At 38.4% G+C, this 25,990-nt stretch overlaps 1 protein-coding gene across 1 annotated transcript in view; it reads right to left on the bottom strand.

Moving 5' to 3' along the window:
- LOC150097734 (equilibrative nucleoside transporter 2-like) overlaps positions 1-25,990 on the bottom strand; it is a 260,759-nt gene that overhangs the window by 148,837 nt on the left and 85,932 nt on the right. Inside the window, exon 5 of the mRNA XM_090407215.1 lies at positions 15,667-15,761. Coding sequence (XP_090263341.1) covers positions 15,667-15,761 — 95 coding nt within the window. The remainder of the gene's footprint in view (positions 1-15,666; positions 15,762-25,990) is intronic.

Raw genomic sequence — 25,990 nt, 5'->3', positions numbered from 1 at the left:
TATTGCAAAGGGTGTGAAGATATCTCAGAGAATTGTAGCAATGTTGAAGAGAACAATAACCATGAGAGATAAAGTGTGCTGGTCCTATTGTAAATCTTTGATCAGACCATATCTCTGGATTTCTGTGTTCAGATCTGGTCATCGGGATTAGAATGGAATGAAGTAACCTTAGAGAGGTACAGAGATGGGCAGCAAAAATGATATCATGACTGTACAATGCTGATTATGAGAATAGACTGAGAGCACATACAGACTGCAGATTTTGGTGGATAGAAGACACACGGGGGGGGGGGGGGGTATGATCGAGACATTTAGAGCTGTTGAAGGGTTATTATCATATTAACACTGAGAAGATTTTTCAAATGGTAGAACAAGGGACAGAAGAAAGGACAAGGAGCCATCCCTAGAAGTTGCAAAAAAAGGTGGTGAATGAAAATAAAAAGTAAGTTTTTTTGTATAGACAGAGGTAGGAGCATGAAATGCATTGCCTGAGAGGGTGGTGAACATGCAGACTGTGGATGAGTTTCAGGAGTGGTATGATAGACTTTGTGTTGACCTCCCACAATGAGTCTTGTGACTCCGTGGAGGTCAGGAAAATAGTAATAATAATTATTATTATTTCATTTATTCAAAATTTTCATATTTTAATGGATTAAACAATAACAGAAATAAAAGATAAGGAGTTTAGATAATTTAGTGGACTTAATGAATAACCCTACTTCCTTTCTTCACTTCAATTTCTATTGTTTCATTGGTACAGCTCCTTATTATACATCTATTTTCTGTATAAATATATTTGATAAGCTTTACTATCTGTTTTTTTTTATTTTTCTTTTCACTATTATACTAAAAATATTTTGTAATTTTATATTATAGAATGCTTTATATAAACACAAAAACTAGAGTGTTATATTATTATTATTATTATTATCATCATCATCATCCCAAAATCCCATGGAATCAAAGACTCATCTGGGAAGTCCCACATTTGTCACACATACACACACACTCATCATGCCTTGCTTTAAACACATTCAAATTCTCGGCAGTCACCATGTTCTCAGGCAAAGCATTCCAACTGTTCACAAATCTGCATGCAAAAAACCTGCTTCTCACACCTTTGTTCACACACACACACACACTCCTTATACAGCCTTCAGGGATGGCCTCTTGTTCTCCCCTCATCTCCCCCCATATCATATCACCCCCTCCTCTTCCTCCTATCCACTACACTCTGTAAATTGCATCTTCTCAACCTTTCTTCATATTCAACATTTCAGAGATCAGAAATTACCTTAGTCAGTTGCCATTGGACCCTTGCCGACATTTCTTTATCCTTTTGACAACTATTTGACTGAATCTTCACAGTAGTCCATGTGTGGCCAAATCAGAGCCTTATACAATGGAACAAGAATCTCCTTACTTTTTACAAGTCAGTGTCCTCCACATCATTCCCAAAATTTGTTGTGTTGTCCTCACAATTTTGACAATGTGTCCTCTAAATTTTAGATCCTTATCCACCATCACCCCAAAAGGTAAGGTTTTAAAATTTGTTTCCCAAATTTTAAAACCTTACCTTTTGCAATATTGAACACTCACATCCCCACTCCTATGCCCATTCACTCAATCTATTCACGTCTTCTTGTAAGGCCTCTGCTCTACTCATAGTTTGTCCCAAGTTTGCAGATGATGCAAACTTGGGACAAAATGATCAACAATAAAAAACAATAAACAACTAAATATCCCCATCCAAATCTTCCCCAATATCATTAACATACTGGTTCAACAGCAATGTCCCTAAAACAGACCCCCTGAGACACACACCACTAGTGACTTTCCTCTTCCAGGATATTGCTCTCCCATACACAACTTGCTGATACCTATCAGATAGCCAGTCTCAAATCCAATGATAGAGTCTAATATCCAATCCTATCTGCTTTAGTTTGACTATCAACTTAACAACTTATCCTGTGGTAATCTATCAAATGCCTTTGAAAAATCTAAGTGTACTACTCTGTATCCATCTCCTTTTTCCAATGAAGTCATCACCTAGTAATAAGTAAGCAGATTAATAAAACATGGCCTTCCTTTAGCAAATCCATGCTATCCATCAAAGATAATGCACTGTTTTTAACCCAATTCTGGATCCTGGTTCTCATCAGCCTCTCCAACACTTTATCCACAACAACAACTGACACACAGCTTTGCTAACACCTTTAGCAAATTCATGCTATCCATCAAAAATAATGTTGTCAGCCCAATTCTGGATCCTGGTTCTCATCAGCATCTCCAACACTTTATACACAACAACAACTGACACACAGAGAGGCCTACAATTTGATGCTTGAGTTCTGTCATCTCCCTTATGAAGCAGCACAATGTTGTCTTCATTTCACTTCTTTGGAACTTGACCCAATTCAAGACTCATATTATTATTATTATTATTACTTGACACCTCCAGGGAGTCCCAGACTCATCGAAAGAGGGCACCTACTCTACAACGTTTAGTCTCCAACACTCACTCAACCAACTACAGCGAACCACATCATCTACACCAATGCCATGTACTATCCAACGCTAGTATTTTTCACAGGCAATTACAAACATTCATGCCCATGGTGGAATTCGAACCTGCAGTCTTTTGGCTGGAGAGTGGATATGCTAACCACTTGGCCACCCAGGCTGGCATATTAAGCAAATATGTCAAGTAAATGTCAACTCTCTAGCACATTTCTTCAAAATATGTGGTGATATACATATGTGGTGATTTATCAAGTCCCACAACCTTATTAATATCAAATTTGCTCAATTTCCCATATACCTCTTGCTCACTTACAGTCAGTCTCTCCTCCTCATCATCAACTGCTCACAAACTCTCCATGATGTCACATTCACAAGAATGAAAGACCTTTATGAACTGCTCATTAACCATGCTACCGGCCAGGACGTAAATATACGTCCAAGTTACCATGGATGCGAAGGGCATATTAAAATTGTAATACCATTGATATTACATTGAAATATATGATGGATATGAAGCATATGAGGATGCGTATTTGATCCATAATGGCTGATAAGGTTGTTAAATATCTCAACTATATCCTATGCAGCAGTTGTTTCACATTTCATGAAATGACTAAAATCAAAATTAAACTGTTGTAAAGTCAAAGCTGCTACTATTTTTTGTTTTCCAGTTACTATACTCCACTCTAAGTTTAACGATTTTGTAAACAAACAAGCACACATTAGAAACGCTGCAAGTACACAACTTCTTCCATAACTTACTCATAAACACACACTTATTTACAATTAATTGGTCAAAAAACTTATCTGAAATGGGAGCCTACTTTACACAAACTTTCCAGTGAAATGCCACCTACCACCCTTAATGATTCTAACCATTTTTCTATTAGTTTCTTCATTGCAAATATTACTTCTGGTCAAGATCTTCCAGATCTTGCATTTTCATTAAATGATGAAAAACTTGTGTTTCATTAGGGGAGCCTAAGGGCAAGGGATTTCTACAGTTTCTATATACCAATGCTAGAAGCATCAGAAATAAGAGGGAGGAGTTTTTGACATTAGTTAGTGCAACCTCGTCAAAAATTATAGGCATTAGTGAGATTTGGATAACAGCAGATGACATAGTTACAGGGATAAAATTTAATGGATTAGTATTTTCAGGAAGGACAGAGTAGACAGGACATGGGTGGAATACTGCTGATGAACAGATTAATTGCAACCAACAAGAGTCAGCTGGACAGATGGCAGTTCGTTTGAGTCAATATGGTGTAAAATTGAGGCCAATAGACAAATTACAAAATTCGTTGCTGCTATAGGCCAGGGGGGGCCAGGGATAATGTGGAAGACATGCATCAGTAGATTAGTACAATGAATGCAGGTCCAGTAATTATTATGAGGGACTTCAACTTCGGAGACATAGATTGGAAGGAGCAAAGTTCACATGGCAGGAAGGAAATGGAATTTATACATTTACTGAGACATAATTGTTGTGTGTCTATAGCAGCACCCAACTGATCAGCACCTGGTCTATAGCAGCACCCAACTGAGACAGTTGGGTGCTGCTATAGACCAGGTGATGGAATAGATGGTGGAGATAGTATGCATAGGGAAATTGATGAAATGAGTGGAAGGAGGGTAATTATTATGGGGGATTTCAACTATGGTAACATTGATTGGAAGGAGGAGAGGACACATGTGAGGAAGGAAAAGGATTTTATTCAATTATTAAGGGATAACTATCTGAGACAGCATGTAATTGAAAATACTAGGGGTGTGAGAGTGCTTGACCTGGTAATAGCATCTGAGAATTTGACTGTAATGAATATGACCATGTTGCCACCTATTGGTGAGAGTGATCATAAGGTCTTGACCTGGGAGGTGGCTAAAGGTGTGGAATTTTCGATTAAGACAGGGTATATGTGGAATTACCATGCTGGCAAGTATGACAAGCTTAGGAGATTGCTTGGATCAGTGCCATGGCATGTACAACTGCAAGGGCTGGACGTCGATAGAGCATGGGACGTGGTCAAGGAGCATTTACAGGAGGTAATGGCTGATTGTATACCTAGGGTCCGAATAGTAAAACAAGTAGGGGTTAAATGGATGAATAACACCATTAAGCTTGAGCTGCAAAAAAAGAAACAACTGTGGAGGGAATTTAAAGAAAGGGGTGACCTGCAGGCACACGAACGGTATAAAGTGCAGGCCAGAAAGGTAACGAGTGTGGTAAAAAAAGCAAAAGCGGATTATGAAAGGAAACTAGCTTTGCAAGCAAAAGAGAGTGCTTGACCTGGTAATAGCATCTGAGAATTTGACTGTAATGAATATGACCATGTTGCCACCTATTGGTGAGAGTGATCATAAGGTCTTGACCTGGGAGCTGCAAGCAAGGAAAAAACTGTACACGGCAAAATGATTTTAAGGAATGACGATGGTAAGAAGGTCACTAAATCAGTCGATATAGTGGAGTTACTGAGCACGCACTTTGCAAAAGCATATCATCCAGGTGGTGACATTGAAAAAGTGAAGGAACCATTAGTTTATACGGGAATAGTGATGAATGAAGTGGAGGTGACTAGTTTATTACAGAACCTTAATGTGAATACATCTGTGGGATTGGATGGTATACCGGCACGGGTCTTGCGTGAAGCGGCTAAAGAATTATCAATGCCCTTGACCATGTTGTTTAATCTGAGTCTCAGGTCTGGCTTAGTCCCAAAGGTGTGGAAAGAGGGGAAAATAGTTTCACTGCATAAAGGAGGATCCAAGACTATGGTTGCAAATTACCGACCGATCAGCATATCAGGAGTCGTTGTCAAGGTCTTAGAGAAAGTAGTCAAGGGAAAAATACAGGAATGGATTGATGAAAACGAGATACTGTACAGGGGACAAGTTTTATAACAAGGTGATGACTGAACTGAATAAGGGAAATGGATTTACAGTGATACTGCTGGACCTGGCAAAGGCGTTTGACAGGATACCACATGGAATACTAATCCGTAAACTACAACATATGGGAATGGATATAGGGTTGGTGAGATGGATAGGTGGTTGGTTGATGGAGAGATATCAAAGAGTAGTTTATTCAGGAGTAGAGTCCAAAAGACAGCCTGTGACTAGTGGTGTGCCGCAGGGTTCTGTTCTTGGACCACTGCTGTTTAATCTGTTCATTAACGATATAGGGAAGGATCTAAGTGGAACAATTCATTTGTTCGCTGATGATGCAAAGTTGGGTAGGGCAATAGTGAATGCAGAAGATGTCAAAGTCTTGCAGGATGACTTAGATAGATTGGAGTTCTGGGCTAAGGAGAATGGATGTCAATTTAATGTGACAAAATGTAAGGTTATGCATTTTGGAGTGAAAAGATTAGCAGCAGTATACCACATTGGTGGAACTGTACTCCAAGAGATCGATGAGGCCAGGGACTTGGGAGTGTTGGTGGATAGGGAGATGAAGTTTAGGGGGCACATTGCAAAAGTAGCTAAATCAGCTCATCAACTCACTTGGTTGTTGAAAAATACCTTGACGAGCAGAGACAAGCAAGTTATTGTACCTCTGTACCGAGCCTTGATAAGACCTCATCTCGATTACTGTGCCCAGATTTGGTCACCTCGGTTCCTTCTTGATGGGGAGGAGGTGGAGAGGATCCAGTGGCGAGTGACTAAGATGATAACAGGTCTATGGAATGAACCATATGAGAACAGGTTGAAGATTTGTGGGTTGCAGAAACTAGTTGATAGGCGGAGGAGGGGAGATATGATTGAGACATTCAAATTGCTAAAGGGATTCTATAGGATTAATTCAGAGGATATTTTTGAGATCAGGACTGGTGGTGGGAGAACTAGGGGACACCTATGGAAGCTGGGCAAGAGTGTGGTTAGCAGGGGTGTTAGAGCTGGGTTCTTTACTTTTAGAGTGGTAAATGAGTGGAATAAGCTGCCAGAGTACTTAAAGCAGAATTTGATGGAGAATTTGATATTGTTATAGGATCTGAAAAACTGTCCACAACTAAGGTGACCAGACTGCCTCCAATTGGGGAGAGCAATCATGATCTTGACTTGAGTGGTAGCAAAATAAGGAAATTCCAATTAAGGAGTGGTATATGTGGAACTACAAGGTAAGTGATTATGATACACTTAGGAGGTAGCTTGGAGCAGGACCAATGCCTAAAGATCTGCAAGAGAAGGATGTTCACAATGCATGGGAGATAGTAAGAGGTATCTGGAGGAATCAATATCACACTGTATATCCAAAGCCAAGAGGGTAAATCAGGTAGGAATTAGATGGATGAGTAGTATCATTAAGCATGAACTGCAAAAAAAGAAAATGTTGTGAAGGGTATATAAGAAAGGTGACCAGCTAACTAATGGACAGTACAAGGAACAAGCGAGAAAGGTGACCAATGTAGTAAGGAAGGAAAAATCAGATTATGAGAAGTTAGCCAAGCAGGCAAAAGGATACCCCAAAAAGTCTTTTCATTATGTAGCAAGTAGGAGGAAGAATGACTATGGGAGGATAACTAATGAATACAGCTGGAAGAGAGGTAACAGAGGCAGACAAAACTGTTGAGCTACTGAGTGACAATTTTGGAAGAGTAAGTCATCCAAGTGAAGATAATGCTATGGCAGAGATGACAGGGATTAATGTGAGGACAGAGGTTGATGAATTGGAATTACTTGAATATTACAGGATTGGAATGTAAATACAAATATGTGATTAGATGAGATATCAGCTCACATTTTAAGAGAATATGCATGGAAACTGGCAATGTCTTTGACTAGGCTGTTTAATTTAAGTCTCACCTCTAGCAAACTCTTAACAGAGTGGAAGGAGGACAAAATAATTCCTTTGCATAAAGAAGGATCTGAGTCAGTAGTAGCAAACTATAGACCAATCAGTATCTCAGGAGTGGTAGTAAAAGTGCTGGTCAAAAAGAGAATTCAGGAATGTATGTATGAGGGGCAGCATAGCTTTGTGAAGGGTTGGTCATTCCTTAGTAAATTACTAGTTTTTATAACAGAGTTATAACTGAGTAGATAAAGGGAGGAATGGCTACACGACATACTGCTGGACTATGCAGAGACATTTGGCAGGGTACCAGGATGGAACTCTGTTATGCAAACTGCAACAAATAGCGATGGATATGAAACAGTTGATATTATTATTATTATTATTATTATTATTATTTGACACCTCCAATATGGATAAAAGGGTAGCTGATGGACAGATGCCAAAAGTAGTCTATATAGGAGCAAAATCCAAGAGAAGGCAGATGACCAGTGTGTGTCACAAGGCTCTGTGCTTGGACAACTGCTGTTTAATTTGTACATAAATGATTTAGGAAATAATTTGAAGGGAGGTATTTGATTGTTTGCTGATGATACAAAGTTGGATACAGAAATAGTTAATCAAATAGTTACAAAACTGTTGTAATTATCATGTTGGATTATTTAAATAGGATGATGGATGGGCAGAACATAATGGATGTCAATTTAATTCTAATACAAAGATTGCAAATTTTGTACCACATTGGGGGAATTCCAGGAAAATGATGAAGCCAGGGATTTGAGGGTAGTAGCAGATAGAGAGAGGAAGTTTAGAGGACATATTGCTAAAGGATTTTATAGGATAGATGCAGGGTAAATGTTTCAGCACTTGGCTAGAAGGGACAGACGAAGAAGTCATTCCTGGAAGTTGGGTAAGAGTGTGGTTAACATGAGCATGAGGACTACCTTTTTCACTTGGAGAGTGGTAAACGAATGGATTGGGTTGCCTGAGTCAAATGTGAGTGCTTTGTCTTTTAATCGTATCAAGGAGAGTACAATAGATGTTGTGTTGATAGTTTGGGTCTCCTATGATAAGTCTTAGGACTCCGTGGAGGTGCCCATGAAATAATAATAATAACTTCTTGAATAAGTCTTGTACAGCTTTTCAAGGTGGATGGTAATGAAGAGAAGTAGAAGGGAAATGAATGGGAGGAACTAGGAAACAGAGGAAACTGGAGAAAGGCAAGAGAGAGAGAGAGAGAGAGAATGTGAGAACAAGAGATAGAAGAGATGAGAGAGGAAGAAGGGAAAGTGAAAGAGAAAAGGAGAGAGAGAGAGAGAAATAGAAATAGAAAAAAGAGAAATTAATAAATATTGATTATTTTCTTATCATTCTGTGTTGTAATCAATACTGTGAAAATAATTAACATGTACTGCCAACACATAAGCCTTTCCATGCGTTACAGAAAGAGAGAGTGGAATCAAAAGGATCAGCAATGCCAGTGAGAAAAGAATGAATGAAACTGAGAATGTCATGAATGGAGATTTGGTGACTGGAGGTGTGCAGAGTAGTGCAGGACATGAAAACATAGACAAAATGATAGTTAACAATGATACAAAAGACTTAAGAGATAGCATTAATCATGTAGCAAGGAATTTGAGATTGTTATTATTATTATTATTATTATTATTATTATTATTATTATTATTATTACGGGTATCTCCATGGAGTCAGTAGACTCATCGCGGGAGACCCAAACTAGCAAAACAATATCTGTCATATCTCTTCTTGAATTCATTTACAGATGAAGAGCTCACAACAAAGTCAGGCAATGAATTCCACTCATTCACCACCCTCCAGGCAAAAAACCTTGTTCTGACACCTTTGTTAACCACACTCTTCTTTAATTTCCAGAGATGACCTCTTGTTCTTCCATCACTATCACACAGCTGAAACATTTCCCCTGCATCAATCCTATAAAAACCTTTTAGTAATTTGAATCTTTCTATCATATCCCCTCTTCTTCGCCTATCAACCAATCTCTGCAATCCACAAGCTCTCAATCTATCAATGTAGGGAGCATTTTTTATATCACTCACCAACTTGGTCACTCTTCTCTGAACCCTCTCCACAGCCTCCTCATCTCCAAGGAATCCAGGTGACCAGACCTGAGCACAGTAATCCAAATGTGGAAGTATCGATGCTTTATAAAGGGGAATAATAACCTCTTTATCTCTGGATGTCAGTGTGTTCCTCAACAACCAAGTAATCCTATGTGCAATCTTGGACACCTTAGCAATGTGTCCTCTGAACTTCATCTCCTTATCTACCAATACCCCTAAGTCCCTAGCCTCATCAATCTCTTGGAGTACCTTTCCATCGATGTAGTACACAGCTGGTAATCTTTTAATCCCAAAATGCAAGACTTTACACTTTTCCACATTGAACTGACATCCATTTTCTTTTGCCCATTTTACCAGCTTATTTAAATCCTCCTGCAAACTTTCAACATCAGCTTGATTTTTTATTGCACTACACAACTTTGCATCATCAGCAAACAACTGAATATCTCCCTTTAAGCCGTTTCCTATATCATTTATATACAAATTAAACAACATTGGCCCAAGCACAGAGCCCTGAGGCACACCACTGGTCACCTGCCTCATTCTGGACTCGGCTCCTCCATACACCACCTTATGGTATCTCTCCCTGAGCCATTCTCCTATCCATATCACCAATTTAATATCCATTCCCATCTGCTCCAATTTGAGTAACAGTGTTCTATGGGGTATCCTGTCAAAAGCCTTAGCAAAATCCAGAAGTACCACTGTGTAGCCAGTTCCTTTGTCCAACTCTGATGTTATTCTATTATGGATAGTTAATAGATTGCTAAGGCAGGATCTACCTTTAACAAAACCATGTTGGCCTCTATAGAGTATCATATCCTGATCCACCCATTCTTGAATTTTGTCTTTAACCAACTTTTCCAATACTTTTACCACTACTCCTGAGATGGTGATTGGTCTGTAATTCAATACTGCAGTTTTAGAGCCACCCTTATGCAAAGGAACCACTTTGCCTAACTTCCACTCCCTAGGGACCATACCAGAGTTCAAACTTAAATTAAATATCCAGGTAAGAGGAGTTGACAATTCATTTGCACATTCACGCAACACCCGAGCTGATATTCCATCTAAGCCTACCGCAGTGTTTGCATTTAAGTTTCGCAATATATTTAATACCTCTGATTCTTTAGCTTCAATTCTCACATTAGGTATTGCTATGGGTATAGAGATATCCTCACTTGGGTGATAGACTTTTGAGAAGTGATCACTCAGTAACTCGACTATTACATCTGATTTTGTCACCTCAATACCATCAGCACCCACTAAGGTTATCCTTCCGAAGTCATTCTTCCTCTTACTTGCCACATAGCGGAAGAACTCTTTGGGATTACCCTTGATCTCTTTGGCTAAGGTCTTCTCATAATCTGATTTAGCTTTTCTTACTATGCTGGTAACCTTCCTAGCTTGAGCCTTGTACTGCTCATGGGTGTCCTGATCGCCCTTCTCCTTGTAAATTCTCCATAACATTTTCTTTTTTTGTAGTTCAAGCTTGATATTCTGCTCATCCATCTAATGCCTGCCTTGTTTGACCTCCTGACCATGGGGACACAATCTGATATTGCTTTCCTCAGATACCCGCTGATTTTATCCCAAGCACTGCTAACATCTTTCCCTTGCAATATGTTCTGCCATGGGATGGCTGCAAGCTCACTCCGAAGCTTGTTATAATTGCCTAACCTGTAGTTTCGTACATACCCCTTCTTAATAGAAAAATCCACAGATTTTGCAACCTCCCAAGTCAATACCACATGATCGCTTTCACCAACTGGAGGTAACGAGGTCACCTTACTTAAGCATATAACCTCTGAACCAATAACCAGGTCCAACACTCTCACACCACGTGTCCCTTCAGTTACGTGCTGTTTCAAGTAATTATCTCGTAGCAGATGTATGAACTCCATTTCCTTTTTGCTACGTGATATTTCCTCCTTCCAATTGATATCACCATAATTAAAATCCCCCATAATAATCACTAAGCCTTCACTCATTGCACTAAGTTGCTGATGCATGAATTCAATATCTCCCCCTGTACTCCCTGGCCTATAGCAGCATCCAACTGTATATTTGGTTGCGTTGGTCACTATTTCGCACCAGACTGCCTCAAATGAACTCTCATTCACATGTCTATCATCTTGATATACTACTTTCTTTGGCTGCAACACATCAGCTATCATCAACAGTACTCCTCCTCCTGTTCTATCTTCTCTATCCTCCCTGAAAATACTGTACCCATCACATTCAATTCCAGTGACCACATCTTCTGCTGACAGCCAAGTTTCACTAATGCCTACAACTTTTGGTGAGATTTCACTGACTAATGCCAAAAATTCTTCTCTCTTATTTCTAATGCTTCTAGCATTGGTATACAAAAATTGCAGATTCCCTCTAGATCTTGTACCGGCTTTAGAACTGATATATAAGTCACTAACTACCGTAGTCCTATGCCGATTTTTTTCCCCTCTCTTCTGCAATTTATTCTGCCTATAAGGATCAATAAATACACAATCAGTGCTAAAGTTTCTCTCTCTTACACTCAACCTTTTCAATATTAGTTTCCCTGCCCAATAACTTCAACCTGTTCAGAAAACAATAACTTCTTCAATCTCTTATGTCCTTCCATGTTAAGATGCAGTCCATCTCTAGCATACAACTGCCTTTTTCCTTCAAACACACTCCAAACATCAACAAACTCCAGACCTCTTTTTCTGCACATTCTTGCAATCATATCATTCATTATCATTGCTCGTCTACTTAACTCGTAATTGTCAAAACGAGGCAGCACACACACTATTCTCCCATTGACACTTTTCCTCTTCACAATATCTAATAATGTTCTTAAATCTTTTCCTACCCGATTTATACTACCTCTCAGGTCATTCGTACCCACCATAACTATCATCTTGTCTGTTTTCATGCCCTCTCTTTATTGCTAAAGCCACTCTTTCTATTGTACCATCAGCCAAGCACTCCTCATGCATACCACTCTCCATACCCTTAATCATAGAATCACCATATATTTTACCACTATTAACTTCATTCAAGTTCACACTCATGGACTCATTCTCTACACTATTCAGCATGACTCTCCCAGCTTCATTACTCAACTCTCTATTACTTACCCCCCCACTCTCACTACATCTCATTTCTTCTTGGCTACTTGTGGTTTTATTATGTTGACTCCCAATCACTCCCATACTATTTATTACTGAATCATTCACCAAAGACTCACCCATATGTAATCCTGTTCTAGTTACTTCAGCTAAAGTAATCTCTATAGTCCTAATTTCTCTGTTTAACACATTAAACTCAGCTTTAACTTCCAGTATCTCCTTACCGATCACTTCCACTTCCTCATGAAGATGAAGGTCATTTTTCATTTTCATAAACTCCCGCCGAAGTTCTTCCGCTACGGTCCCGATGTCAGCTTCCATTCCTAAACGCTCCAGCCTATCCCGACACTTCTCACATACGTCGACATTTTCTTTCTTTTCATTTTGCCAGACCGACCACAGATCCTTCACATTTTTCGGTGCATACATATAGCAGTTTCCGCAACGCATCCATTGCGAAAAATCTAACGCTGAGCCAGCCTTTCGTGTAGTAGTAGAAGTCCTGCGCGCCGCTGACGTACGTTTCTTGTTGGACGCCATCTTTACACGTTGATATAGTGATACAAACGGCAGTGAAAACACAATATATACACCACAGTTCTAAACAATAATACCACTGAAGGACACTTGTTTTTAACCGATGCACAATTTTAGCACAATTTGTGACAAAAAGCCACACTATATTTAACTTTAAAAACACGTTTTCTAGACTAGCTAAACTCGACCGCCACATTTACCAAGGACACTAGCGCCACCGCTAGGGATGGCGCTAGTGTCCTTGGTAAATGCGGCATTGGTAGGGATTATGCAGCAGAAATATCATCTGATTCATTATCATGCAAAGTAGAGGAGGAGAGCATTAATAAATAGTGAGAATGTGTAGAAAGAGAGGTCTGGAATTATGCGAATGCTTGGCATGTATGCAAGAGATGCATTACATTGGAACATGGAAGGATATAGACATTTTGAGAGGTTGTTGTTTTCTGGACATTGTGTTAGGGCAGAGAAACTAAAATTACAAGGTTAGAATGTAGCAGGACTAGCCTCATGGGGGATAGTAGATTGTGAAATGAAAAGAAACAATGTATGCTATATTGCAGAGCTAAGTGGAGTCTGCAGAGAATAATAATAGTTATTGACCAGACTAGTTATAGACCAGTACATTGTCAGTATGTGAATACTGACAATGTACTGGTTTTTCCATATACAAATTCCAGGGACATCAGGAATAAAAGGAATGAGTTTGTGGTGTTGATTGACTAAGTCTTCTCCCATGATTGTTGGTATTAGCGATACTTGATTAACTGAGAAAGATGTTCTGACAGGGATAGAAATTGAAGGATATAGAATATTTAATGTGATAACTATAGGAAGTTATCACATCACCTCATAACTACGTTATGAAGATCAGCCGGGATATGTGAAGGAAAGGTTGTGTTTTAACAATCTACTCTTCAGGGTGCCAAATGTATTGAACAAAGGAAGATGCATATGTATAATGTATTTAGATTTTGCAAAAACATTTGATAGAATGCCACATGATAGGTTGGTATTCAAATTAAGACAGGTGGGGATGGATAACTAATTGGTGAAGTGAATAGTAGATAGATGTCTGATAGGTATCTGTAAGTTGGGAAAGCATTATCGCATATGAGGAATTTCGTTAGTAGTAAGCAACAGTTGTTTGTTTTAGAGATGTTATTATTATTTAATTCATATGTTGATGATATTGAAAGAGGTCTGAATGGAGATATAAAATTGTTTACACATGATGCAAAATTAAGGAAAGTTATGATGAGTGAAGTACATCATGGAGTTTTACAGAGCACTTGAAATGGCAGGATTACAAACAAAATTGGGCTTCCAATTCAATGTGGTAAAGTGTAAGGTTCGGAATTTTGGAAACAAGGATGGGACATAATGTTTGCAAATATATTTTGAATGAGGCATGGTGATAAAGGATCCCCAGATGATAGTAGACAATGACCTGAAATTTAGGGACCATGCTGCTAGAATTGTGTAATAACAAGGCATTATGGCAATTATAATGAGGACACAAATATGTAACGAGGTTATAGTTCCACTGTACTAGACGTGATGAGGATTGATATGAACAACTGTGACCAGGTCTGGTCACCAGGAATTTGAGGAGATAAAGATATTTTGCAAAGGATCTCCTCAAAATACTAGTGAACAGACCTGTTCACAGTGACCCATATGAGTCCTCATCAAGTCCTGGTACAGTGAAACTAAAACCTCTTTATAACAAATCTCTTAAATGAAATCAGAAAATAAATACTGTGGTATTTATGTAGGTATTTAAGTAGTAAGTATTTATAATGTGGTTGGAATATACCACAAATAGCATTCTCAATTTGCAGTGCTTGGTAGGTAGGAAGAGGAGGAGAGATCATATGATTTAGATGTATGTTGATGAAGGATTGTCACCAAGTTAAATTCATACAGAACAGAATTTTAATAAAGTAGATATAGCCAGGGATAGAAAAGGAGACCACCCTAAAAGCTATATATGAAGAATGTAGGCAGGAGGAGGCAGAGCAAGTTATTTTGCAAGAAGAGTGGGTGGTGAGAAGAATGCATTGTCTGAGAATATGATGAGTACAAAAACAGTGAATGAGTTTTAAGGCTGTGTGTGTGTGTGTGTGTGTGTGTGTGTGTGTGTGTGTGTGTGTGTGTGTGTGTGTGTGTGTGTGTGTGTGTGTGTGTGTGTGTGTGTGTGTGAGAGAGAGAGAGAGAGAGAGAGAGAGAGAGCGATGATCCTCCTCAATAAGTTGTCAATTCCATGAAAATCTGAGGACAATGATAATAATTATTATTATTATTACTGAACTAATAAGAAGAATACACATATTTGGTTCAGTTGCTTTTATCTTAGAATGTAAGATTGTTGTGGTCTATGTTGGCATTTAAGTCATATTCAACAATGTCATACAAACCTTAATTACATGGAGGAAGACAAAATACAGAAAGTGAGACTGTGTTCGTGAAGTACACTGATTCACAACTTCTTAAACAGAAAAAAATAATTATTTTTTAAAGCAGATATAAGATAACAAAAAACTTTTATGGCAATATTCAGATCTGATACCAAAATTGATGAAATTTAGGAACTACTCACCATCATCAGTGTTAATCTTTACCATCACTACAGTGAGTGCAAATAAAACAATAGATGCTGCAAGAGGAATAGTGATTCGCATTTTAGGAGGATACCTACATTAAGGGAAAATATGGAATAATATAAATAAAATAAAATGCCTTAACAAGGCCTGCTGTATATTGGAATTACTCATTTAAATGATAAAATTAGATATTTTAAAGGAACATGTGTAGCAATTCCATTTTTTAATAATGACTGACATGTACAGAAAAACAGAATTTATTAACTCCAATATAATTATATGTTTCATCCTACATTACAAGATCATCAAGGAGAGAAGTAAAGAACATGAGAACATCAAAACATGAGTGACATAACATTTCTTATTTGATTGTGTCTTGGCCATAGCTAAGTAGACAGCTGAACAAACCTATAAGAGTTCAGAGGGAAACAATGATAAACTTTTGCAAATTAAATACAGGCAGCCCTCGGTTTATGCCTGACTTCCGTTCCTGAAAAAATGGGCATAAACTGAATTGGTGTAAAACGAACCCAATTTTAATGGAAGGTACAAAGTTATGTTCTGTGCAGTCAAAAAATATGCACATGAAGTATGTGTAACATTATTATATTTAAAGCTTTGATAATACATACATATATATTTGTTAAAATAAAATTATTAATAAGAAAAACAAAACAAAATTACTGCATATTTTGAAGTTTCGTATTTTCAAAAAATATGAAACTTCAAAAAGATATTACATATTTCTATGTTAAAGTTCCTGGTTTCAGATCACCTGCATTTTTTTTGAAAAAAGTATCCAGTGTTAACTGCCTAGATTTTCTTTTTCTTTCTTTAAGGGGTTCAGTGTAAGGTCGAATGGATGCAATACATTCCTTTTTACGTTCGCACTCCATTCCCAATCGTGGTCCATTTCACAGAGTTAATCAGTCAATATCTTTATGCTTGCAAGAGCATGCTGTATATCGGCCATTTTTATATCTCTCAGAGGACCTTCTTCATTTTCTTTCTCCTCCTTTCAATGTTGACTTAATTGTTCGGTTAATTCTTTTAAGTCTTCATTGGAAAACGGTTTATCATGGCTCTCTAAGACCTGTCACATCTTCAACTGTAATATCATCCAATCCCACCTCTGTGCAAGCTTGGTAACGTCTTCAATAACATTCTCCTCTTGCTATAATTCCTCAAAGTCGTGCATAAATGCTGGAAGAAGTTTTTGCCATGCTCCTTTTAAACATTTTGCTGACACTTCGTTCCAAGCTGCCTTGATGTTGTTAATGCCCTCCAAATATCGAATGATTGCCAATAGTCTTTAATAGTTTTTCCTGAAGTGTCCAAGACTCTTACCATTTCCATAAATGTATATGGAGGTAATAGGCTTTGAAGATTGATATAATTCCCTGATCCATCGGTTGCAAAAGCGATGTTCTGTTTGGGGGCATGTAAATAACCTTGACATCCAATGGTGTTCTTACTTCAGCAAGGTTTTCAGGATGTCCAGGGGCATTATCCAAGAGAAGCAATGCCTTGGCTGGCAAATCATTTTTTTTACAGAGAAGCACGGTAGGACAAAAATGATTTGTGTACCAATCTATAAAAACGTCTTATATAACCCAACCTTTCTTGTTCCATTTCCAATAGACTGACAACATGGCTTTTAGACCCTTGAGGGTGTGCGGTATCTGTGAATGGTACACCAACATTGGTTTAAGCTTCAAAGTTCTGGAGACATTTGCACCCAACAAAAGCATAAGTCTATCTTTTACAGCTTTAAAACCTGAGGGGAACGTTCTTCACAGGAAATAAAGGTGCGTGATGGCAATTTTTTCCAGTAAAGCCCAGTCTCATCAACATTAAAAATGAGATCAGGAGGATAACTTCCTTGTTCTAAACAGTCTTGAAATTCTTTAGGAAATGCAGCCGCTGCTGCAACATCTGCACCTGCCGCCTCACCACATAATTTGCCACTATGGCGCTTACTCTGAGACTTAAATCTCATGAACCAACCTTTGCTTCCTAAAAATATTTCTTCGCCTCCATCTGTCTTTTTAAGATCCTCAAAAAGTATTTTTGCTTTCTCAGTTATAACAGCCTGTGTCAGAGGAATGTTTTCCTGATTCAAGTCATCCACCCATAATGATAATAATTTTTCCATTTTTTCATGAAGTTTACCCCTGCTATAACTAACATGTTTTGCATTTAGTACTGCTGGAGATCGTTGCGCAGACTGTTTTATTCTATTTGCATTTTTCATAATTGTAGTAACAGTCGATGGAGGTAAGTTCATACTTCTACAGACATTAGCACATTTCTTCCCATCTTCCATTCTTCGAATCACTTCCATCTTCTTTTCAAGTGTGATTGATTTCCATGCCTTCTTAACACCGAGTTCTGCTAACTTTTCTGCACTTCTTTTATCAGACATGGTATGTAATTATGTACTTTATCAATTTAAATATGTATGGATGTAAAAAAAATTAAATAGAACAATTAGGTAGATTCAACAGTAAAACTAGGTTTGATACATATACGTCGTAGTAGATTGGTAAACACTCAAACACTAGAGTGACTGCTGGCATTGCTTCTCAGTCAGACCACACTACAGTAAGAAAGCACGCGCAGGCATCACCCGTTATTGTGAATCTCCATAAAGTAAACCGAGTGCTGCCTGTACTAAGTTACACAACTTATTCATTATCGCAACAACAATAAAAATATGAACATTTAATCATGATTACTTCCCAAATAGCATGGTAAAGCAAGACCAGACATTTCGTATTCCAAGAATTTAATGCAGTCCTGATGTTCTTGGATTCTAATCTCAGCAGAACATCCAGTCTGTCCAAAATAACAAAGTTAACATAAACAGAACACTTGATAGATACCTGGTAAGGAGGGAAAAAGAGAGAGAGGTTGTAATTTTTCTTTTTTCTTTTTGTTGGATGGTAGAAAAGAAGAGTTTCAATCTGATTTGATAGATGAGCTGATAGATTATTATTATTATTATTATTACCCAAGACCCCATGGAGTCAAAGACTCATCTGGGAAGTCTTTTTATCATACACACAGCTCGTCATACCGTGCTTTAAACACACTCAAATTCTCTGCTGACACTATATTCTCAAGCAAGGCATTCCAATCATTCACAACTCTGCATGAAAAATACCTGCTTCCCAACACCTTCTTTATACAGTTTCCAAGGATGACCTCTGGTTCTCCCCTGATCTCCTACTATTTTCTGTAGACCCTCTTCAGCATTGATCCTATAACAATCCCTTACTAACTTGTAGGTCTCTATCATATCTCTCCTCTTCCTCCTGTCCACTAGACTCTGCAAATTGCATGTTCTTGATCTTTCATCATACTCGACATTCCAGGTTAGAAACTACCTTAGTCAGTCACCTCTGGACTCTTTCCAGCATTTCTTCATCCTTCTAAAAACTAGGTGACCAAATCTGGGCACAATAGTCCATGTGTGGCCTAATCAAAGCCTTATACAACAGAACAAGAATCACTCTACTTCTACAAGTCAGGTCCTCCACATCATTCCCAGAAGCCTTTGTGTTGTCATCACACTTTTGGCAATGTGTCCCCTAAATTTCAGAACCTTATCCACTATCACCCCCAGATCTCTTATTTCCTCCACCTTCGACAATATATCCTCACCAAGCATAAATTCTGCATCCCATCTTTGTTTTCCAAATTTTAAAACCTTACATTTTGCAACATTGAATTCACATCATCCATTCCTGTGCCCAATCACATAATTTATTCAAGTCTTCTTGTAAGGCCACAACATCTTCTCTATTCTTCATGGCTCATCCCAACTTTGCATCATCTGTAAACAACTGAATATCTCCATCCAAATCTTCATCAATATCATTAATATACAATTTAAATAGTAATGGCCCTAAAACAGACCCCCAAGGCACACCACTAGTAACTTTCCTTTTCCTGGATATCGCTCCCCCCATACACAACTTGTTGATACCTATCAGATAGCCAGTCTCCAATCCAATGCACTAATCTAATATCCAACCCCATCTGCTCTAGTTTGACTGCCAACTTATCATGAGGTACTCTATCAAAAGCCTTTGCAAAATCTAAGTATATTACTGTGTATCCTTCTTCTCTGTCCAAGGAAGCAGTCACCTTATTGTAATAAGTAAGTAGATTACTAAAACATGACCTCCCTTTAGCAAATCCATGCTGTCCATCAAAGATAATACCATTGTTGTCAACCCAATTCTGGATCTTACTTCTCACAAGCTTCTCAAACAACTTAACCACAATGCCTGACACACAGATAGGCCTATAGTTTGATGCTTGAGTTCTATCACCTCCTTAATGAAGTTGTACAATCTTGTCCTCTTTAGGGACTTGACCCAGTGCAAGACTCGTATTGAAAAAATATGTCAAGACTGGCATCAACTCCCTTGCACATTCCTTCAGAATACGTGGTGATATATTATTAAGTCCCACAGCCTTATTAACATCTAGTTTGCTCAACTCCCCATACACCTCTTGCTCACTTACAGTCAGTCTCTCCTCCCCATCATCAACTGCTATCAATCTCTTGAAAAGAACTCATGCTATCAATGTTCCTTTCAGGTAGGGTATGGAAACTCTTTTACATCAGATTGTAGTCCTGTGCATAAAAGTTTTGATAATAACGGTGTTACATGATGGATAATGGTGGATGGATCTCCAGTGAAGGGAGGTTTTCTATAAGCAGAAAACTAAATACTGCCTGTAGAAGTACAGATTATTAAAATATCCAGAAAGGGAAGACTTTTTGGATTCACATTATATAGTGGACTTGATATGGGAGTACATGATGTTTATTCAGAAACTGTAGTCATTCTATCTCTGAGTGGGAACAAACTGTGAAGATATCATCCATATGGTAAGTGGGAGAGCCAGTACAATCAACTATAGGACATAATGGCCATCTTCATGAACCTTGGGAAGACCACGGATATGTGATGGATAAGCTTGATGAATTTGCAATTTTTCAATTATTTGGTTCTGAGTTGGGTTTCTGGTAATTACGTTATACTGATATGTCGCAGAATAAAATATTAATCAGCTCTATCGATGACAATATTAGTGCTGCAACATAAAGAACAAAGAGCCTGAAGTCCTGAAAAAAGGCATATTCCAGGAAAGAGGATTTGCTTTGTGTAGAATCTGAGCAATTTCAAATCATAAAGGGTTGTTTACTGACATTCATTACTAAATTACTGCAGCTTGCACTGAACAACAAAATGGCAGTACAAACTAGATCTGCACATTGCATGATGCAAAGATCAAATGTAATTAATGGACTAGCTGTTTTTTTTTTTTTTTTTTTGTGAATGGTTCCTTGTCATGAGTGCATGGAAAAATGTGGAGGATGTGTTTGTAGAGTGACTGAACAGAAGATGAGAGAAGGTGTCGGGAGTGTAGAAAGTGCAATATATTGTTGGACAGTGAGTTATATCATTGAAAGGGAAACAGACTGATGGAATGAAAGCTAGCATAATAACGGAAATAAAAGTGACTGAGCCTGTGGAAGTGAAAGAAGGTATGAATAATGAAAGAGCAATTGAGACTGTGGAAGCAAAAGAAAGCAGGAATGAGGAAATGAAAGTGAGCAAGAAAATTGAAGTAAAAGGAGGGAAGGAATGATAGAACAAGTGGGAGTGAGACTGCAGGAGCCACAAAGAAATGAGAAATATTTGTAGGGATATTAAAAGTTTGGTGAATAGGAATGAAGGAGTGCAAAAGAATGAAATTAAGGAAAGTAGAGAAAAGAGGTGGGTTGCTTAAGGGTCAAAGCTATATAACTGAGGAGACCTCCATATAGCCTTCAAAGGAATGTGGAGAACCGACCAGGGCTTCTGACCTAATATCCAATCCTCACCTTCTCATGGTGCACCCTGTTAGGTATCTACCTGGATACTGAACCAACCAAATTGTATTCTTGTTGGCTTAAACCAAAATTTCAAATGATGGTACAACATGACAGAATTTCATGACGGCTGGGGCGTCGCCTGGTTAAACAAAGCCCCCATTGTTTTCGCCAGGGAACCAGGGCGAAAACAGCAAAAAGTCAGCTACTGGAACAAATCCTAAACTTACCCCAACTCAACATCATCAGAGTTCAAGATCGGTACTATCAACATAAGAAGCCTGAATGGCAAAGAAATGGAGCTAGCTGAAGAATTAGATAAGTACCAGATCGACATAATAGGGGTGACTGAAACAAAAAAGACAAAAACTGGTGAGATTTTTCTGAGAAATAAATACAAAATGTTATATTCAGGCAATGACAATCAAGGAAAAGAAGGAGTAGCCATAGTATTCAACACAAAATACGAGGTGAATCTTCTTGAATGGCAGTCAGTCTCAAGTAGAGTAATGTGGGCAAATATGAGAATGGGGGAAACTGGACAATGAGACTTATTTGTACCTATGGATCCACAGAAGGCTCTACTAAGGTAGAAGTGGAGAAATTTTTTGAGGCTTTAGAAAAAGCAACTGACACAATGAAAAAGGAAAAATTGGTCCTTGTTGGGGATCTAAATAACAGAGTAGGAAATGATTGTGAGACATACAAAAGTATTTTGGGAAAATTTGGAGAAAAGAGCAAAAGCTAATAATAATGGCAAATACTTGTTGGATTTCTGCTCAAGACATGGACTGGTTATTACTAACACAATGTTCCAACATAAAAATGTGCATAAATTCACATGGAGAGAACAGGTAAGGAATAAGAAGAGTCTCATTTACTATGTTATTGCTGATAGTGATGTTTTCTTACTGGTGCAGGACACCAGCGGGTACAGAGGATTTGAAATTGGAAGTGATCACCATTTAGTCTTGAGCAGGATAAAATTGAATTTCATATTATTATTATTATTATTATTATTATTATTATTTGACACCTCCAGGGAGTCCAAAGACTCATCAAGGGAGGGCACCTGCTCTACAACTCTGTCTCCACCACTCAATTCACCAACTGAATGCAATTACACCAACACCATCTACCACCGACCACCACCACTAGTATTTCCACAGACAATCACGAACATCCATGCCCACAGCGGGATCGAACCAGCAGCCTTTTAGCTGGAGAGTGGTTAGCAAAATATTGAAAAGAAGAACATGCAAGAAAGTTTTAAAGAGAATAAAAGTTGAGCAGCTCTTAGATGTGAACTGTAGACTAAAATATACAAATATTATTCAAGAAAAAATGAAATAGTTTGAGAGCAGGAACCAAACCTTGGAGATTCAGTGGCAAGCCCTGAAAATATTGAGGTCTCTTCAGTGCAAACTTTGTTTGCTCACACTTGGATAAAGGATTAAACTAAATTTATTATACTCTAACCAAGTGAAAAATAAACTCTCAACATCTTTCTCTAAATCCAGAGTAATTTATTAAAAAAGGGTGGCACACCATTTGGCAACTCCTATAGGTAGAGATGACCTGCGAATGCTTCTGCCTGGTATCTCAACTTGGGCCTGGCTCCCACTGAAGAGACCTCAATAAAGGTCGAAACTAGTCTGGGTAGTGGCCCTTCCCTTAATGCATTAGACATTATAACATTAGACATATCTGCAAGGAGATGTGTTTTGCATTATAGGAGATACTGAGACAGGAGTGTTGGTATCTTGCTCCACCTTTGCAACGAGTTGTCCTGGTGTTGTACCACCTTACCCCAGTCCTGAAGATACTTTCAGGTGCAAATTTTGTTTGCTCACACTTGGATAAAGGATTAAACTAAATTTATTATACTCTAACCAAGTGAAAAATAAACTTTCAATATCTTAGGCAGTGTGTAAAGGAGGGCATGTGAGGAGTGAGAGTCTTAGATCTGATCATTTCAGTAGAGAAGGTGATTGTGAAGTGTTGCATTTCCCTCTACTTGGTGAGAGGCATAATGAAGTGATCACCTGGGGGTGACTAGCCACATGAAGTCTTCTGTGAGGAAAGGATACATGTGGAATTACAAGACCAGTGATTGTGAAAAGCTTAGGAGAAAGCTCGGAGCTGTAGCATGGAATGAGCAGTTAAGTGAGAAGAAGATATATGCTTCTTGGGCACTGCCCAAGAGATATTTAACATCAGTGTGTGTGTGAATGCATTCTGAATATCAAAAAGCTGAATAAGGTGGGTGTCAAGTGGTCATGTGTCAGATATCATTATCTATCCTGTGAAGGTAGCACAGGAAGGGTAATAGTAATATTCAGTTGCACAAAGAGTATAAAGAGCAGGCCAGGAAGGTGACTCAGTTGATAAAGACAGCAAAACGTAGTTTGAGCAGAAATTAGTAATCAGACAAAGAAAAATCCTAGACAGTTATATGTGTGGTGTGTGGCAAATAGAATAAAGAATGATTATGGTAAGATGATGTTAAGATATGCAAATGGTAGATTGGTAACTGCTCCATAGGACATAGTTTAGGTATTCAGTGAGTAATTCATCATAGTGTTTTATCCTCCTCAGTGAGAAATCATGAAAAGGCTGGAATAAGATGGCTTACTGGTGAGTGAGCAAGAAATACATATGAGAAGTTAAGAAAGTTTGATGTCAATAAGGCAGTAGGACTTGATGATATATCACTGTGTGTCTTAAGGGAACGTCAGCCTTGGCATACCTGTTTAACATATTTTGCAACAGCATAAGTACCAAAGAAGTGGAAGGAAGGGAAACTATTACACTTTATAAAGGTGTGATGAGACTGAGGCTACTATGAATTACATGCAAATCTGTATATCTGGAATTGTAGTTAAGGCATTGTGAGGTTGTTCAGGGCTAAAATACAGATGTGGGTTGATAACAGCAGTATTCTCTGTGATTGTCAGCATAAGTTTGTTAAGGGTAGGTCATGCTTTACCAGTTTACTTAAGTATGATAAGAAGGTGAGCAATGCATCAGATAAGGAGATGCATATACAGTGGTATGCACTCTTAGATTTCACACAAACTGGTGACTAAATTAGAACAGATGGAACTGGATACTAGATTAGTGAGCTGGATAGATGAGTGACTGTGAGAGAGGTATCAGCAAGTTGTATATCAGGGTGCAGTCTTCTGAAAGAGGAAATTCACTTAGTGGTATGCCACAGGGGTCTGTTTTGGGGTCATTGTTATTTAAGTTATCTATTAATGATATCAGGGCAAGTTTAACTGGAGATATGCAACTTTTGCAGATGATGCAAAATTAGGGAGAATAATGAGAAGTTAAATAGATGTTTGGTTTTTCTAGGAGGATTTAAATAGATACGAATGGGAAGGTGAGTGGAACTATCAGTTTAATGTTGGAAAGTGTATGATTCTGAAATTTGCTAAGCCATAATGTGATGCAAAGTATAAACTTGTTAGAGAAATTTTGAAGGAGGTAGAGGAAATGAACAATCTGGGAGTGGTGGCAGACAAGGACATGAAGTTCAGGAGGTTATATTGCACAAGTTCTGAAGATATCACATTGGATTATTGCAATGATGCAGAGGATCTTGATGGTTCTGTTGAATGAGGCCTCGATCAGACTTCATATGGATTACTGTGCACAGATTTGGTCACCTGGTTTTCATGATGGTGAATTAGAAAGGGTCCACAGAAGATTGGCTAAAGGTGGTAACTGGTCTTAGGAATGTGGGGTATGAAGACAGATTGAGGGAACACAATTTGCAAAGACTCACATATAGACATTATTATTATTATTACCACGGGCTACTCCAGGAGTCCTTAGACTCATCGAGGGAGGCCCTAAACATCATGTTCACACAGCTGTTCAACATTCTCACAGTATCTATCATACCTTGCCTTGAACTCGCTCACTGTCATAACACCCACAACAGACTCTGGCAGCTTATTCCACTCATTTACCACTCTAAAAGTAAAGAACCCAGCTCTAACACCCCTGCTAACCACGCTCTTGCCCAGCTTCCATGGGTGTCCCCTAGTTCTCCCACCACCAGTCCTGATCTCAAAAATATCATCTGAATTAATCCTATAGAATCCTTTTAGCAATTTGAATGTCTTAATCATATCTCCCCTTTTCCGCCTATCAACTAGTTTCTGCAACCCACAAATCTTCAACCTGTTCTCATATGGTTCATTCCATAGACCTGTTATCATCTTAGTCACTCGCCTCTGGATCCTCTCCACCTCCTCCCCATCAAGAAGGAACCGAGGTGACCAAATCTGGGCACAGTAGTCGAGATGAGGTCTTATCAGGGCTCGGTACAGAGGTACAATAACTTGTTTTTCTCTGCTTGTCAAGGTATTTTTCAATAACCAAGTGAGTTGATGAGCTGATTTAGCTACTTTCGC

This window comes from Typopeltis vanoorti, chromosome 17 (assembly GCF_054136105.1).
Source record: "Typopeltis vanoorti isolate ZY-2024b chromosome 17, IOZ_Tvanoo_1.0, whole genome shotgun sequence".
NCBI classification, from domain to species: domain Eukaryota; kingdom Metazoa; phylum Arthropoda; class Arachnida; order Uropygi; family Thelyphonidae; genus Typopeltis; species Typopeltis vanoorti.
This window is presented reverse-complemented; position numbering and strand designations above follow the sequence as displayed.